This window comes from Stegostoma tigrinum, chromosome 38, assembly GCF_030684315.1.
Source record: "Stegostoma tigrinum isolate sSteTig4 chromosome 38, sSteTig4.hap1, whole genome shotgun sequence".
NCBI lineage: Eukaryota > Metazoa > Chordata > Chondrichthyes > Orectolobiformes > Stegostomatidae > Stegostoma > Stegostoma tigrinum.
This window is the reverse complement of record NC_081391.1, coordinates 26,686,172-26,702,377: the sequence shown is the minus strand read 5'-3', so window position 1 is coordinate 26,702,377 and position 16,206 is coordinate 26,686,172. Positions and strand designations below refer to the sequence as shown.

Here is a 16,206-nt window from a genome sequence, read left to right as displayed (position 1 = left end):
TTTACTTGCTTAAGCATATTACAAACAGTTAAAAGGTAAAACAGATTTTCAATTTGCCTCCGTTTGCTGTAAAAGGCAGAGAACTCAAACTTGCAACATGTTTTAAATAGGGGGAACCTGTGGATGTACTGTATTTGGGTTTTCAGAAGGTGAGTGACAAGGTGGCACATCAAAGATTACTGCACAAAGCATAAAATTAATGATGTAGGGAGAAAAATAGTTTCCAACATCTCTGAGCATGTTTAGTTGATTCGTTAGCTAACAGGAAGCACAGAGTGGATAATTTTGTATTTTTATTAACATAATATTATAACAAGTGGAGTGTCAAAGGGATCAGCATTGAGGCTTTACTGTTTACAATCTATATCTATGATTTAAATGAAGGAACCAAAGGTGTAATTACTAACTTTGCTGATGACACAATAATAGCTGAGAAAGTAAGTCGTGAGAACAATACAAGGAACTTGTGAAGTATATAGTTGGTTCAGTAAAGGGGAAAATTGAATATAACGTGAGAGAGTATAAACTTGTCCACTTTGGCAGCAAGAATAGTAAATCAGCATATTATTTAAATAGGGTGAGATTACAAAAGTGAAATACGTGGCTCTGGATGGTCTGGTATGTTACTCATAAGAAGCTGATAGGCAGGTGGATAGGAAGGCAGAAGGGCTGTTGCTTATTGCAAGAGGAATGAAATATAAAGGTAGAGGTCTTTGATGCATTTGTACGGGTGTTGGTGAGGCTATAGCTAGAGTAGTCTGTACAGTACTGGTCTCCTTATTTAAGAAAGGTCGAAGTAGCCTAAGAAGGAATTTAAAGAGAGTTTGCTCAACTGAGCTGAAGTTCAGGATTATCTTGTGAAGAAAGGTGGGACAGATTGAGTCTGTATTCACTGGAATTTAGAAGAATGAGTTGATCTTCTTGAAACATACAAGATCCCAAAGGGAATTGTCAGAGTTGATGATGAGAGGATCATTCCTCTGTGCCCTAGATAGAAACTGGGAAACAGGATAAAAATAACATGAGGAGAAATATTTTTATAAAGTTCTAAGTAGATGAAATTTTCTTCTCCAGTGTGGTAGAGACTAGGGAATTGGGTTTTTTTTAAGGTTGAGGTAGACTGACCCCTTTGTTAGTCATGAATGAAAGGGTATCAGGAAAAGCTGGGAGAGTGCAGTTGAGGCCACTAGAAGATCAGTCATGAGAAAGCTCGAGGGTCTGAATTACCTACATTACTCCTAATTTTTATATTTGCGTCTTTTACCTCCAGACAAAAAGTGGGAAATGTAACTCAGACAATTTGATTCACTCCACATGATGTCAAGAAACGATTGGAGACACTAGATATTGCAAAAGCTACGGCCCCTGACAATATTCATAGTACTGAAGGCTTGTGCTCCAGTATTGCTGCTCCCCTAGCCAAGCTCTTCCAGTATAGTTATAACGTTGGCATCTACCCAACAATGTAGAAAATTGCCCAGGTATGCAGGACAAATCCAGCCCGACTAATTACCATCCCATCAGTCTAATCTCGATCATCTGTAAAGTGATGGGTCAGTAATGCTGTGTTTGGGTTCCGCCAGGCCCACTCAGCTCCTGACCTCATTACAATCTTGGTTCAAACATGGACAAAAGACCTGAATTCCACCGGGGGTTTGAAAATAACAGCCCTTGACATCAACTGTGTGTGGCATCAAGGAGCTCTAGCAAAACTGAAACCAGTGGGCATCAGGGGGCAAACACACTGCTGGTTTGTGTCATACTTGGCACAAAGGAAGATAGTTGTGGTTGTTGGAGGCCAGTCATCTCAGCTCCAGAACATCGCTGCAGGAGTTCCTCAGGATAGTGTCCTAGGTCCAACCATCTTCAGCTGCTTCATCAATGACCTTCCCTACATCATAAGGTCAGGAGTGGGAATGTTCACCAATGATTGCACAATGTTCAGCACCATTCATGGCTCTTCAGATACTGATGCAATCCATGTCAAATGCAGCAAGATCTGGGTAATATCTAGGCTTATGCTGACAAGTGGTAAACAACATACAAGCTACACAATTGTCATGTAATGACCATGTCCAGTAAGAGACAACCTAACCACCAGCCCTTGATATGCAATGGTGTTGCCATCACTAAATTCCCCACTAACAACATCCCAAAGTGGTGGGTTACTATTGACTCAACTCAACCCACCACATAAACACACATAGCTACAAGAGCAGGTCAGAGGCTAGGAATATTGCGGAGTTCATCTTCTGACTACCTAAAGCCTGTCCATCATCAGCAAGGCACAAGTCAGGATTGTGATGGAATATTCCCCACTCTCCCAGATGGGTGTTGCTCCAACAAGAATCAAGAAGTTTGACACCATCCAGGACAAAGCTGTCCATTTAATTAGCACAATATCCATAAATATCCACTTTCTCCAACACCAAAGCTCAGTAGCAGTAGTGTGTACTTCCTACAAGATGCGATGCTGAAATTCACCAAAGATATTTTGATATCATCTTTCAAACCCAAGAAGCCTTCCATCTAGAAGGACAAGGGCAGCAGATACATAGGAACATCAGAACCTGCAACTTCCCTCTAAACCACTCACCATCCTGATTTGGAAATATATCACCGTTCTTTCACTGTCACTGGGTCAAAATCCTGGAATTCCCTCCCTAAGGGCATTTTGGATCAATCCACAGCAAGTGGATTGCAGCAGTTCGAGAAAGCAGCTCACCACCGCCCTCTTAAGGGCAACGAGGGTGTGAAACTGGTCTTCAATACTGATGTTAAATGGGTAATAAAAAGTAGACAGCCCAATTCATAATATAATAAAATGTGAGGCTGGATGAACACAGCAGGCCAAGCAGCATCTCAGGAGCACAAAAGCTGACGTTTCGGGCCTAGACCCTTCATCAGAGAGGTCTGAAACGTCAGCTTTTGTGCTCCTGAGATGCTGCTTGGCCTGCTGTGTTCATCCAGCCTCACATTTTATTATCTTGGAATTCTCCAGCATCTGCAGTTCCCATTATCTCCAATTCATAATATACCTGATTTCTGGTCAGATGTAAAACAAGCACATGATTTGCTATTGGGAGGTAGGAAGAGCTGCCGATAATGGAGACAGAGATAACACAGTGTGGAGCTGGAGGCGCACAGCAGGCCAGGCACCAACAGAGGAGCAGTTGACATTTCGGGTCAGGACCTTTCTTCAGAAATGGGGGAGGGGGAAGGGAGCTATGAATTAAATAGAGAGAGGAGGGGTGGGGCTGGGTAGGGGAGGTGGGATGGTGATAGGTGAGTGCCCGTAGGCAGTGATGGGTATTGCTCAGTGAGGTGGGAGGAGTGGACAGGTGGGAGGGAAGACGGACAGTTTGTGTCAGGTGAAGGAGGCAGTGATGAAGGGCGGGTCGGTCATGGGATGAGGCCGGGGGTGGGGTGATTTTGAAACTGGCGAATTCCTGTTTAGACCATTGGGCTGTCAGCTCCCAAGGGTGAATTTGAGGTGCTGCTCCTCCAGTTTGCCGGTGGCAACACTGTAACATTGGAGGGGGCCTAGGATGGACAGGTCACCCAGTGAGTGAGAGGGGAAGTTGAAATGGTTTGCAGTTGGAAGGAGTTGTCATTTCTTGTGACCAGAGCGCAAGTATTCTACAAAGTGGCCTCCAAGCCTCTGCTCGTTCTCACTCGGCCACATCGGGAGCAGCAGATAAAATAGACCACATTGATGGAGGTGCAGGTGAACCTCTGTCTGATGTGAAATGATTTTTTGGTTCCTTGGATGGAGGTGAGGGGAGTGGTGCAGGAACAGGTGTAGCACTTTCTCTGGTTTTAGGAAAAGGTGCCGGGGCTGGTGGGGTTTGTGGGAGTGTGGAGCAGCTGAGGGAGTCACAGAGGGAGTGGTCCCTACAGAGGGCAGACAGGGGTGGAGATGGAAATATATCTTTGGTTGTGGGGTCGGATTGCAGGTGGCGGAAGGGCGGACAATGATGGGGTGAGGGAAATTCTGTCTTTCTTTTTATTGTGGAGAGGGGATGAGTTCAGAGGTGTGGGAAATGCAAGAGACGCAGTTGAGAGCATTTTCAACCACCAAAGGGAGGAAGTTGCAGTCCTTGAAATAGGAGGACACCTGGGATGTTTGGGAGTGGAATGCCCCATCATGGGAGCAGACGTGGCGGAGGAATTGGGAGAAGGGGCTCGCATTCTTGCAGGAAGTTGGGTGAGAGGAGGTGTGGTCCAGGTAGCTGTGGGAATCGGTCGGCTTGAAATAGATGTCGGTTTCAAAGAAATCACCAGAGTTGGAGATAGAGAGGTCCAGGAAGGAGAGGGAGGTATCAGACATGGTCCAGGGGAGCTTGAGGTTGGGGTGGAAGGTGTTAGCAAAGTTGATGAACTGTTCAAGCTCCTCATGGGAGCACGAGGAAGTGCCAATACAGTCATTGATGTAATGGAGGAAGAGGGGTTGTTCCACGTATCCTATGAAGAAGAAGACATAGCTTCGACCCATGGGGTTCCCATGGTCTCCCCCTTAGTCTGTCAGAAGTGAGACCAGTTGAAGGAGAAGTTGTTTAGGTTAAGGGCGAGTTTGGTTATGCGGATGAGGGTGTCAGTGGAGGGTGACTGGTTGAGCCTGCAGGAGCAGAAGAAGCGGAAGGCTTTTGGGAAGGGGAAGAAGTGGAGGGCGTTTAGCAGGAGAGGAAATGGCCTAAAAGCCTTCCACCTCTTCCTCTCCCGCTGGCCCAAACAGCATCTCGTCTGCCGACACTCTCATCATATCAGACAGAGGTTCACTTGCACATCCGTCAATGTGGTCTATTGTATCTGCTGTTTCCGATGTGGACACCTCTACATCGGTGAGACCAGGCAGAGGCTTGGAGACTGTTTTGTAGAGCATTGCGTTCTGTTCGCAACAAACGACAACACCTTCCAGTCGCAAACCATTTCAATTCCTCCTGTCACTCCCTTGGTGACACATGCATTCTGGGCTCCCTTCGGTGTTACAATGACGCCACCCAGAAACTGGAGGAGCAGCACCTCATATTGCGCCTTAGGAGCCTACAACCCGTGTGTACTTTACCAGTTTCAAACTCTCCCCAACCCCGGACTCATCCCGTGAACAAACCCCCCCTCTCATCCCCACGTCCCTGACCTGACACAACCTGTCCACCTTCTCTCTCACTTGTCCACTCCTCCCATTTCACTGACCAATCCCCACCACACCCTACCTGCACTCACCTATCTCCATCCCACCTACCATCCCCAGCCCAACCCCTCCTCTCTCTATTTATTTCAGAGCTCCCTACCCCTTTCCCCATTTCTGAAAAATTGTCCTGACCTGAAACGTCAACTTTCCTGTTCCTCCAAAGCTGCCCGGCCTGCTGTGTTCCTCCAGCTCCACACCATGATATGCTATTGACAGTTTTGTGGCATCAGTGAGGATCAAATTCACTTCCAGAGAACCAATTTATTCCGCTCAGTCGTTGAATTCAGGAAACATAAAAGGTTCCAGTGCATTGCCAAAAATCATTTGTCTGCAATTTTCATAAATAAAGATATACAGAAGCAAGCTTCTTACGATTATACGCAATTTTCCTTAGGTGTTGTTGCAATGCGTCACTGAGATCTTCAGGCAGAAAGCTTCTCTTGAGACCCGGAAGTAAAACTCTACATATATAGTAAAAGAAAAGTGTCAACTTCATGCATTGCTTCTATCTTTTCATTACTGTATGTATATAAACTCTACAAATATGCTAATTAGACTGTATATTTTGTATCAGTCATGTTGGAATTTTACTGCAATAAGTCAACGCTCATTACAACACTCATGGCTTTCCTCATTGAAAGTCACCAGTGCACACTTTCAAGCAAATGTCTCTGGATGGAGATCAGGAACAGGAAACCCAACTAATTTTTCCCTTTATGTCTTGGGTCAAAAGTATTTTATTTTTGTTGGGAATCAAATAAGCAGAGGATAGGACTGAATCTGTGACTCTTATTGGCAACAATTTTTTTTCATATATTAGTACTGCAAATAAATGTGCCACAAAATCTGAGTTCAAATATTTTTATGGCAAGAGGCTGTGCTCACTTTAGTTCTGCAACAATTTAGTAGTCTGTGATTTATTTTTAGTTCTCCTAGTAAGTTCTTAAAATGAAAACTATTTTTTTACTGAAAATTTTGAGAGGACATGTAGCTAATCACTCTTTCATACAGGTTCCCCTGTATCATATAGATATTTGATCATACATGTAAGAAACCTCATCAGAAAATCCTGATCATTTTTACTTGCAAAAAACTACTTTCAAAATGAATTAATTTAAATTGAGAAGTTAATGCAGAAAACCGTGCCCACTATTCTAAACTGAAATTACAGAAAAACATTAATAATGTTTTGAATAAGACTATCGACTATCCAAGAGTCCAGACACACCTTCCAGATGAAGCAGCGACTTACATACACATTACTCAATGTTGTCTACTGTATTCGCTGCTAACAATGTGGTCTCCTCTACAATAGGGAGACAAATGTAGACTCAGTGGTTACTTTATAGAACACCTACATTCAGTCCACAAAAACAACGCTGAGCTTCCTGTTGCCTGCCACTTCAACACACCATCATGTTCCCTGGCCAACATCCTTGTCTTGGGTTTGCTGCAGATCTCCAGCAAAGCTCAACACAAGCTAGAACAACAGCATGATAAAATGTGAGGCTGGATGAACACAGCAGGCCAAGCAGCATCTCAGGAGCACAAAAGCTGACGTTTCGGGTCTAGACCCTTCATCCTCTCTGATGAAGGGTCTAGGCCCGAAACGTCAGCTTTTGTGCTCCTGAGATGCTGCTTGGCCTGTTGTGTTCATCCAGCCTCACATTTTATCATCTTGGAATTCTCCAGCATCTGCAGTTCCCATTATCTCTGATCCTAGAAGAACAGCATCTCATTTTCCATTTGGGGACTCAGCAGAACTCCATTGTAAGTTCAACAATTTTAGGGCCTGAGCATCTTCTTCCATGCCCATATCCCAACCTGCACACACCAGGCCTTGTCACCACTTGGGCTGCCACCACAACCATACCATCGTCAGCGACTCAACGTTCCAATTAGTAGCTATTGACTCCCCCAGGGAAACTTTTACCCATTCCTTTGCCTGTCCAACTGTTGCTCTCTTTCTCTCTGGGGTTTATCTCCATCTGTTGTTACTCCTTAACCCAGCCCTCCCCCACCCCACATTCAGCATATATACCAATGCCTTCCTGGCTATAATCAGTTCTGAAGAGGGGTCACTGAACCCAAAATGTTAACTCTGCTTTCTCTCCACAGATTCTGCCAGACATGCTGAGTTTTCCCAGCAAAGTCTGTTTTGGTATAGGAGAAAAAGATTTGAGTTTCATTTGGAGAATTTTGCAGAAGTCTCAGCTGATGCTGGATTTGCAAAATAGCAGCACCTGAGAAGGAGAGATGGTTTAGGACTACTAAGAAAGTGTAAAGATTCAGGGAGGGCTTAATAATTGGATACAAAACTGACTTTATGGTAGGAGACAGAGGGTGGTTGTGGAGGGTTGTTTTTCAGACTGCAGGCCTGTGACCAGTAGTGTTCCACAGGGATCTGTACTGGGTCCACTTTTGTTTGTCATTTATATAAGTGATCTGGGTCAGAATATAGGATGTGTAGTTAGTAAGTTTGCAGATGACAGCAAAATTGGTGGTATAGTGGACAATGAAGAAGGTTATCTAAGATTACAAAGAGATTTTAATCAATTGGGTCAGTAGATTGAGGAGTGGTAGGTGGAGTTTAATTTGGATAAATTGAGGCATTGCATTTTGGAAACACATACAAGCGCTTATACAATTAATGGTAGGAACGCGGCAGAATTGTAGAACAGAAATACTGAGGCGTTCAGGTTCATAATTCTTTGAAATTTGTGTCACTTGTAGACAGGGTGGTGAAGAAGGCATTTAGCACACTTGCCTTCATTATTCAGATCTCTGAGTCTGGGAGTTGGGATGTCATGTTAAGGTTGTACAGGACGTTGGTGAGGCCTCTTCTGGAGTAGTGTGTGCAGTTCTTATCACCCTGTTATGGAAAAGATAATATTAAACTGCAGAGGGTTCAGAAAAGATTTACCATAATGGTGCCTGGAATGGAGGGTTTCAGTTATAAAAATAGAAAGGCTGGGACTTTATTCACTGGTGAGTAGGAGGTTCAGGGTGACCTTATTGAAGTTTATAAAAGCATGAGGGGAATGGATAAGGTGAATGACGGGTGTTTTCCCTAGGGTGGGGCAAGTTCAAAACTAGGGGACATATTTTAAGGCAGGAAGTAAAAAATTTAAAAGGACACGAGGGCAACATTTTTACACAGAGAGTGATTCGTGTGTGAAACAAGTTGCCAGAGAAAGTGGTGAATACAAGTACAGTTACAACGTTTAAAAGATATTTGACTAAGTTAATGAATAGGAAAGATTTGGAGGGATGTGCGCCAAGAACAGGCAGGTGCGACTAGTTTAGTTTGGGAAAATGGTTGGACTGAACGATATGTGCTGTATGACCCTGTGACTCAGTCTTCATGGTACAGGACGCAATACAACTCCAAAAATACTAAATTACTGAAAGTCAAAAGTGGGACAAAGAAAATAAACATAATGACTATAAAAGAAATTAACAGGGCTAAAGGCTGATAGATCCTGTAAATTTAATAGCTTGCCTTCTTTGGATTTTAATGAAAGTAGCGTCAGAGATAGTGGATGCATTGGTAATAATCTTTCAAGAATCCTTAGGTTCAGGAAAGGTCCTAGATGACTGGAAAACTGTTCATATAACATCTTTATTCAAAACAAGACAGAAAACAGGTCGATTATCTTAACATTTGTTGTCATATTGTCACTGGGAAAATGTTAGAGTTTATTGTGCTGTAGAGCTTTTCAAAATAGATCATGTCATCATGCTTCATGAAAGGGAAATCATGCCTGACAAATTTATCTAAATTCTTTGAGAAAGTAATAAGTAATGTGGGAAAAAAGGGGAACTAGTCATTGTAATATATTTGGATATCCAAAAGGCATTTGATAAGGTACTGCACATAAGGCTACTCATTAAGAAGTGAATACATGGTGTTGGCTTAGGTACATTAGCATGGATAGAGGATTGGCTAACAATGGAAGACAGAAAGTTGGGATAAAGGGGGCATGGTGGGATGGCAATCTGTGAATTGTGGACTGCCACAGGGATTAGCACAGGGATCTCAATAATTTACAATACATATTGATGGCTTCGATGATGGAAGTGAATATTACCAACACTAAGTTTGCAGATGACACAAAAAACAGAAGGGAAGGCAAGTAGTGAGGGTGATGAATATAGATAAATGAAGAGAGTAGGCGAAAACTTGGCAAATGAATTAGAACATGGGAAAATGTGAGTTTTGTACACTGGTAGAAAGAACAGAGGGGTTGACTATTGTTTAAATGGAGAGAGATCACAGAAGGCTGTGGTACAGAGAGTTTGGGTTCCTTATGCACAAACCACTAAAAATCAGCATTCACATTCAGGGGGCAATAGGAAAGGCAAAAGTATGGTTGGCCTCTATTTCAAAGATAATGTGATATAGAAATAGGGAAGTCATAGAGTCACAAAATGCAGAAACAGAGCTTTTGGTCCAACTTGTCCACAGTGACCAGGCATCCCAATCTGATCAAGTCTGATTGCTAACATGTGGCCCACATCCCTCTAAACTCTTCCCATTCACGTACCCATCCAGGTGCCTTTTAAAAGTTGTAATTGTAGCTGCTTCCACCATTTCCTCTGGCAGCTCATTCCATACATGTACCACTTTGTGCGTGAAAAAGTGACACCTCAGGTCCTTTGTAAATCCTTCCCCTCTCACCTAAACCTATGCTTTCTAATTTTGGACTCTCACCCTAGGAAAATAACATTGGCTATTTACCCTATCTATGCCCCTCATGATTTTATAAATCTCTATAAAGTCACCCCTCAGCTTCCGACACTCCAGGAAAAAAGACCTCAGCCTATTTAGCCTGAGATACCAAGATATAGAGCTGGACGAACACAGCAGGCCAAGCAGCATCCATCGGAGCAGGAAAGCTTGACGTTTCAGGCCTAGGCCCTTCTGAAGAGGTCTCATAAGGTCCCAGGGATTTATCTACCTTTATGTGGTTTAAGACCTCCAGTACCTCCTCTTCTATAATGTGGATTCTTTTCAAGACATCACCATTTATTTCCCCAAATTCCCTAGCTTCCATGTCCTTCTCTATAGTAAATACTGATGCAAAATATTTGTTCAGTATCTCATCCATCTCCTGTGGTTCCAATATAGATGGATTTGCTGATCCTTAAGGGGCCCTATTCTCTCCATAGTTACTCTTTTACCCTTAATATACTTACAGAATCTCTTTGGATTCTCCTTAACTACATGGCAAAGTTATCTCATGTCCCCTTTCTGCCCTCCTGATTTCCCTCTTAAGTGTACTCGTACTGCCCTTATACTCCTCTAGAGATTCACACGTTCCCAACGGTCTATACCTGACATATGCCTCCTTCCTTTTATTCAGCAGAGCCTCAATTTCTCTTGACATCCAGCACTCATCACACCTACCAGCCTCACCTTTCACACCCACTGGAACATACTGTCTCTGAACTCTCAATATATCAACGTCCTAATGTCCCTTTACCTGTGAATGGCCTCCCCCAATCAACTTTTGAAAGTTCCTGTCAAATACTGTCAAAATTGACCATCCTCCAATTTAGAACTTTGACTTTTTGATTAGATTGATACTTTTCCAGAACTAATTTAAAAATAATACAATGATGATCACCTGCCCCAAAGTGCTCCCCCACTAACACCTTGAGCATTTCCCTATCTTACTTCCCAAGGTCAAGTATTGCTCCTTCTCTAGTAGGTACATCCATTTATTGAATAAGAAAGTCTTCTTGTACACACTTAAAAAATTCTTCCCCATCCAGGCCTATAACACTTTGAAGATCCCAGTCTATATTTGGAAAGTTAAAGTTTCCTACCATTACAACCATATTATTGTTACAGAGATCTGGGATCTCCTTACATATCTACTTCTCAATTTCCCACTGACTAGTGGGAGGCTTGGCATAATATAATCCCAACTAGGATGATCATCCCTTTCTTATTTCTCACTTCTACTCATACAACTTTACTGGACAATCTCCCAAGAATATCTTCTTTAAGTACAACTGTGATGTTATCATTAACCAAAAACACACTTCCCCTCCTCTCTTGCCTCCCTTTCTTTCCTTTCTATAGCATCGGTACTGCAGAACATTAAGCTGCCATTCCTGTCCATCTCTGAGCCACATTTCTGTATGAGCTATGACATCCCCCAGTCCCATGTTTCTAACCATGCCCTAAGTTCATCTGCCTTACCAGTCAGACCTCTTGCATTATAGTAAATGCAGTTTAATTTATCACTCTTACCTTGTTCTCTGCTAAGCTCTTGTCTGCCTTGACTATTTGGAGAATTGGGCAAAAGTGAGAATACTAACTGACTGCACTGAGGCACCAGGCTCGTAGAATGCGCAGACTAGTGCCAAACATTTTGATGAGATCATGCCTGATGTTCTCACCCCCTCTCCCCTTACTAGTTTAAAGCCTTCTGAGTAGCACTAACAAATGTCCCCACAAGGATATTGGTCCCCTTCCAATTCAGGTGGAATCTGTCCCTCTTATACGGGTCATTTCTATGCCTGAAGAGATCCCAATGGTCCAAAATGTCTTGCCAAAGATATACAAGGCATTAATCAGACCAGACCTAAACTACTGTAAACAGTTTTAGTTCCCTTACCTAAAGGGTGATATACTGACATTGGAGCTGTCCACAGAGGTTCACTAGTTTGATCCTGGGTAGAGAGGGATTTTCTGAAGCGGAGAAGTTGAGTATGTTAGGCTTGTACTCATTGCAGTTTGGAAGAATGAGGACACCCTGTTAAAACATAAAAGATTCTTAGGGGGCTTGGTGTGGAGAGATTGTTTTCCATGTGCAACAGTCTCACAATCTCTCTGCATAATCTCAGAGTAAAGTGTCACCCATCTAAAACATAAATGAGGAGGGACTTTTCTTCCTCCCAGAGTGTAACAAATTTTAGAATTATTTAGTGCAGGAGGCTATTGATGCTGGGTTGTTAAGTATCTTCAAGGCTGAGATACACTGATGTTTAATTGGCAAGGGAATGAGGGGACGAGACAGAAAAGTGGAGTTAAGAATTATCTCATCAGCCGTGATCTCATCAAAACATGAAGCAGACTCATTGGGCTGAATGGCATCTGTTTGCTCCTACATCTTATGTCTCTTCGTCTTAACTTTCCTACTCAAATGTAACACTTCACAACTTTAAATATTGGAATAAGGTGTAATTTCAAAATATACTGACGATAAACCCAGAAGAGTGGCAAAATGCATCACGCTTCAATTTTCTGTATTATGTTTGGCATTAGTCTGAGCATGCTACGACCCTATGCCTCTTGGTAGTCAATTAGTATTCTCACTTTTTTGCCAATCCTCCAAGTTTATCACCAGAAAATCTCTAAATTTTATATTGTATTCTAGTATCCTAATCATTTAGTCATGTATAAAAGGAATAGTTACAACACCGCCTTGGGGAATGCCACTATCTCCCATTCTTCCGACTGAAAACAATCACTTACTTTGACTCACTGATTTCATCCATTTACAATGGGGCTCCTATTCCATCAGACACAATCTCGTTAACAGCCTTTTATGTTGTATTTCATCAAATGCATTAATAAAACCCATATGGTCAACATTCACTGCATTCCTTTTAATCTTCTCTTTAAGCTCATCAAAAATTCAATTAATTAAGTACATATCTGCCTTTAACAATCCATGTTGGCTCGCTTTGGTTTGATCTAATTAAGTACACATCTGCCTTTTACAATCCATGTCGGCTCTCTTTGCTTTGATCTAATTAAGTACACATCTGCCTTTTACAATCCATGTCGCCTCTCTTTGGTTTGATCTAATTAAGTACACATCTGCCTTTTACAATCCATGTCGCCTCTCTTTGGTTTGATCTAATTAAGTACACATCTGCCTTTTACAATCCATGTCGCCTCTCTTTGCTTTGATCTAATTAAGTAAACATCTGCCTTTTACAATCCATGTCGCCTCTCTTTGCTTTGATCTAATTAAGTACACATCTGCCTTTTACAATCCATGTCGGCTCTCTTTGGTTTGATCTAATTAAGTACACATCTGCCTTTTACAATCCATGTTGCCTCTCTTTGCTTTGATCGAATTAAGTACACATCTGCCTTTTACATTCCATGTCGCCTCTCTTTGGTTTGATCTAATTAAGTACACATCTGCCTTTTACAATCCATGTCGGCTCTCTTTGGTTTGATCTAATTAAGTACACATCTGCCTTTTACAATCCATGTCGGCTCTCTTTGCTTTGATCTAATTAAGTACACATCTGCCTTTTACAATCCATGTCGGCTCTCTTTGGTTTGATCTAATTAAGTACACATCTGCCTTTTACAATCCATGTCGGCTCTCTTTGGTTTGATCTAATTAAGTACACATCTGCCTTTTACAATCCATGTCGCCTCTCTTTGCTTTGATCTAATTAAGTACACATCTGCCTTTTACAATCCATGTCGCCTCTCTTTGCTTTGATCTAATTAAGTACACATCTGCCTTTTACAATCCATGTCGCCTCTCTTTGGTTTGATCTAATTAAGTACACATCTGCCTTTTACAATCCATGTCGCCTCTCTTTGCTTTGATCTAATTAAGTACACATCTGCCTTTTACAATCCATGTCGGCTCTCTTTGGTTTGATCTAATTAAGTACACATCTGCCTTTTACAATCCATGTCGGCTCTCTTTGCTTTGATCTAATTAAGTACACATCTGCCTTTTACAATCCATGTCGGCTCTCTTTGCTTTGATCTAATTAAGTACACATCTGCCTTTTACAATCCATGTCGGCTCTCTTTGCTTTGATCTAATTAAGTACACATCTGCCTTTTACAATCCATGTCGGCTCTCTTTGGTTTCATCTATTTAAGTACACCTCTGCCTTTTACAATCCATGTTGGCTCTCTTTGGTTTGATCTAATTAAGTACACATCTGCCTTTCACAATCCATGTCGCCTCTCTTTGCTTTGATCTAATTAAGTACACATCTGCCTTTTACAATCCATGTCGCCTCTCTTTGCTTTGATCTAATTAAGTACACATCTGCCTTTTACAATCCATGTCGGCTCTCTTTGCTTTGATCTAATTAAGTACACATCTGCCTTTTACAATCCATGTCGGCTCTCTTTGCTTTGATCTAATTAAGTACACATCTGCCTTTTACAATCCATGTCGCCTCTCTTTGGTTTGATCTAATTAAGTACACATCTGCCTTTTACAATCCATGTCGCCTCACTTTGGTTTGATCTAATTAAGTACACATCTGCCTTTTACAATCCATGTTGGCTCTCTTTGCTTTGATCTAATTAAGTACACATCTGCCTTTTACAATCCATGTTGGCTCTCTTTGGTTTGATCTAATTAAGTACACATCTACCTTTTACAATCCATGTCGCCTCTCTTTGCTTTGATCTAATTAAGTACACATCTGTCTTTTACAATCCATGTCGCCTCTCTTTGGTTTGATCTAATTAAGTACACATCTGCCTTTTACAATCCATGTCGGCTCTCTTTGCTTTGATCTAATTAAGTACACATCTGCCTTTTACAATCCATGTCGGCTCTCTTTGCTTTGATCTAATTAAGTACACATCTGCCTTTTACAATCCACGTCGGCTCTCTTTGCTTTGATCTAATTAAGTACACATCTGCCTTTTACAATCCATGTCGGCTCTCTTTGCTTTGATCTAATTAAGTACACATCTGCCTTTTACAATCCATGTCGCCTCTCTTTGCTTTGATCTAATTAAGTACACATCTGCCTTTTACAATCCATGTCGCCTCTCTTTGGTTTGATCTAATTAAGTACACATCTGCCTTTTACAATCCATGTCGCCTCTCTTTGCTTTGATCTAATTAAGTACACATCTGCATTTTACAATCCATGTTGGCTCTCTTTGCTTTGATCTAATTAAGTACACATCTGCCTTTTACAATCCATGTCGGCTCTCTTTGCTATGATCTAATTAAGTACACATCTGCCTTTTACAATCCATGTCGCCTCTCTTTGCTTTGATCTAATTAAGTACACATCTGCCTTTTACAATCCATGTCGGCTCTCTTTGCTTTGATCTAATTAAGTACACATCTGCCTTTTACAATCCATGTCGCCTCTCTTTGCTTTGATCTAATTAAGTACACATCTGCCTTTTACAATCCATGTCGCCTCTCTTTGGTTTGATCTAATTAAGTACACATCTGCCTTTTACAATCCATGTCGCCTCACTTTGGTTTGATCTAATTAAGTACACATCTGCCTTTTACAATCCATGTTGGCTCTCTTTGCTTTGATCTAATTAAGTACACATCTGCCTTTTACAATCCATGTCGGCTCTCTTTGCTATGATCTAATTAAGTACACATCTGCATTTTACAATCCATGTCGCCTCTCTTTGCTTTGATCTAATTAAGTACACATCTGCCTTTTACAATCCATGTTGGCTCTCTTTGCTTTGATCTAATTAAGTACACATCTGCCTTTTACAATCCATGTCGCCTCTCTTTGGTTTGATCTAATTAAGTACACATCTGCATTTTACAATCCATGTCGCCTCTCTTTGCTTTGATCTAATTAAGTACACATCTGCCTTTTACAATCCATGTCGGCTCTCTTTGCTTTGATCTAATTAAGTACACATCTGCCTTTTACAATCCATGTCGGCTCTCTTTGCTTTGATCTAATTAAGTACACATCTGCCTTTTACAATCCATGTCGCCTCTCTTTGCTTTGATCTAATTAAGTACACATCTGCCTTTTACAATCCATGTCGGCTCTCTTTGCTTTGATCTAATTAAGTACACATCTGCCTTTTACAATCCATGTCGCCTCTCTTTGCTTTGATCTAATTAAGTACACATCTGCCTTTTACAATCCATGTCGCCTCTCTTTGGTTTGATCTAATTAAGTACACATCTGCATTTTACAATCCATGTCGCCTCTCTTTGGTTTGATCTAATTAAGTACACATCTGCCTTTTACAATCCATGTCGCCTCTCTTTGCTTTGATCTAA

General features: G+C 41.6%; 1 protein-coding gene across 1 annotated transcript in view; it reads right to left on the bottom strand.

Annotated features, from left to right (window-relative positions):
• si:dkeyp-118h9.7 (sacsin) overlaps positions 1-16,206 on the bottom strand; it is a 67,633-nt gene that overhangs the window by 11,884 nt on the left and 39,543 nt on the right. The window contains exon 8 of the mRNA XM_059640745.1: positions 11,454-11,485. Coding sequence (XP_059496728.1) covers positions 11,454-11,485 — 32 coding nt within the window. The remainder of the gene's footprint in view (positions 1-11,453; positions 11,486-16,206) is intronic.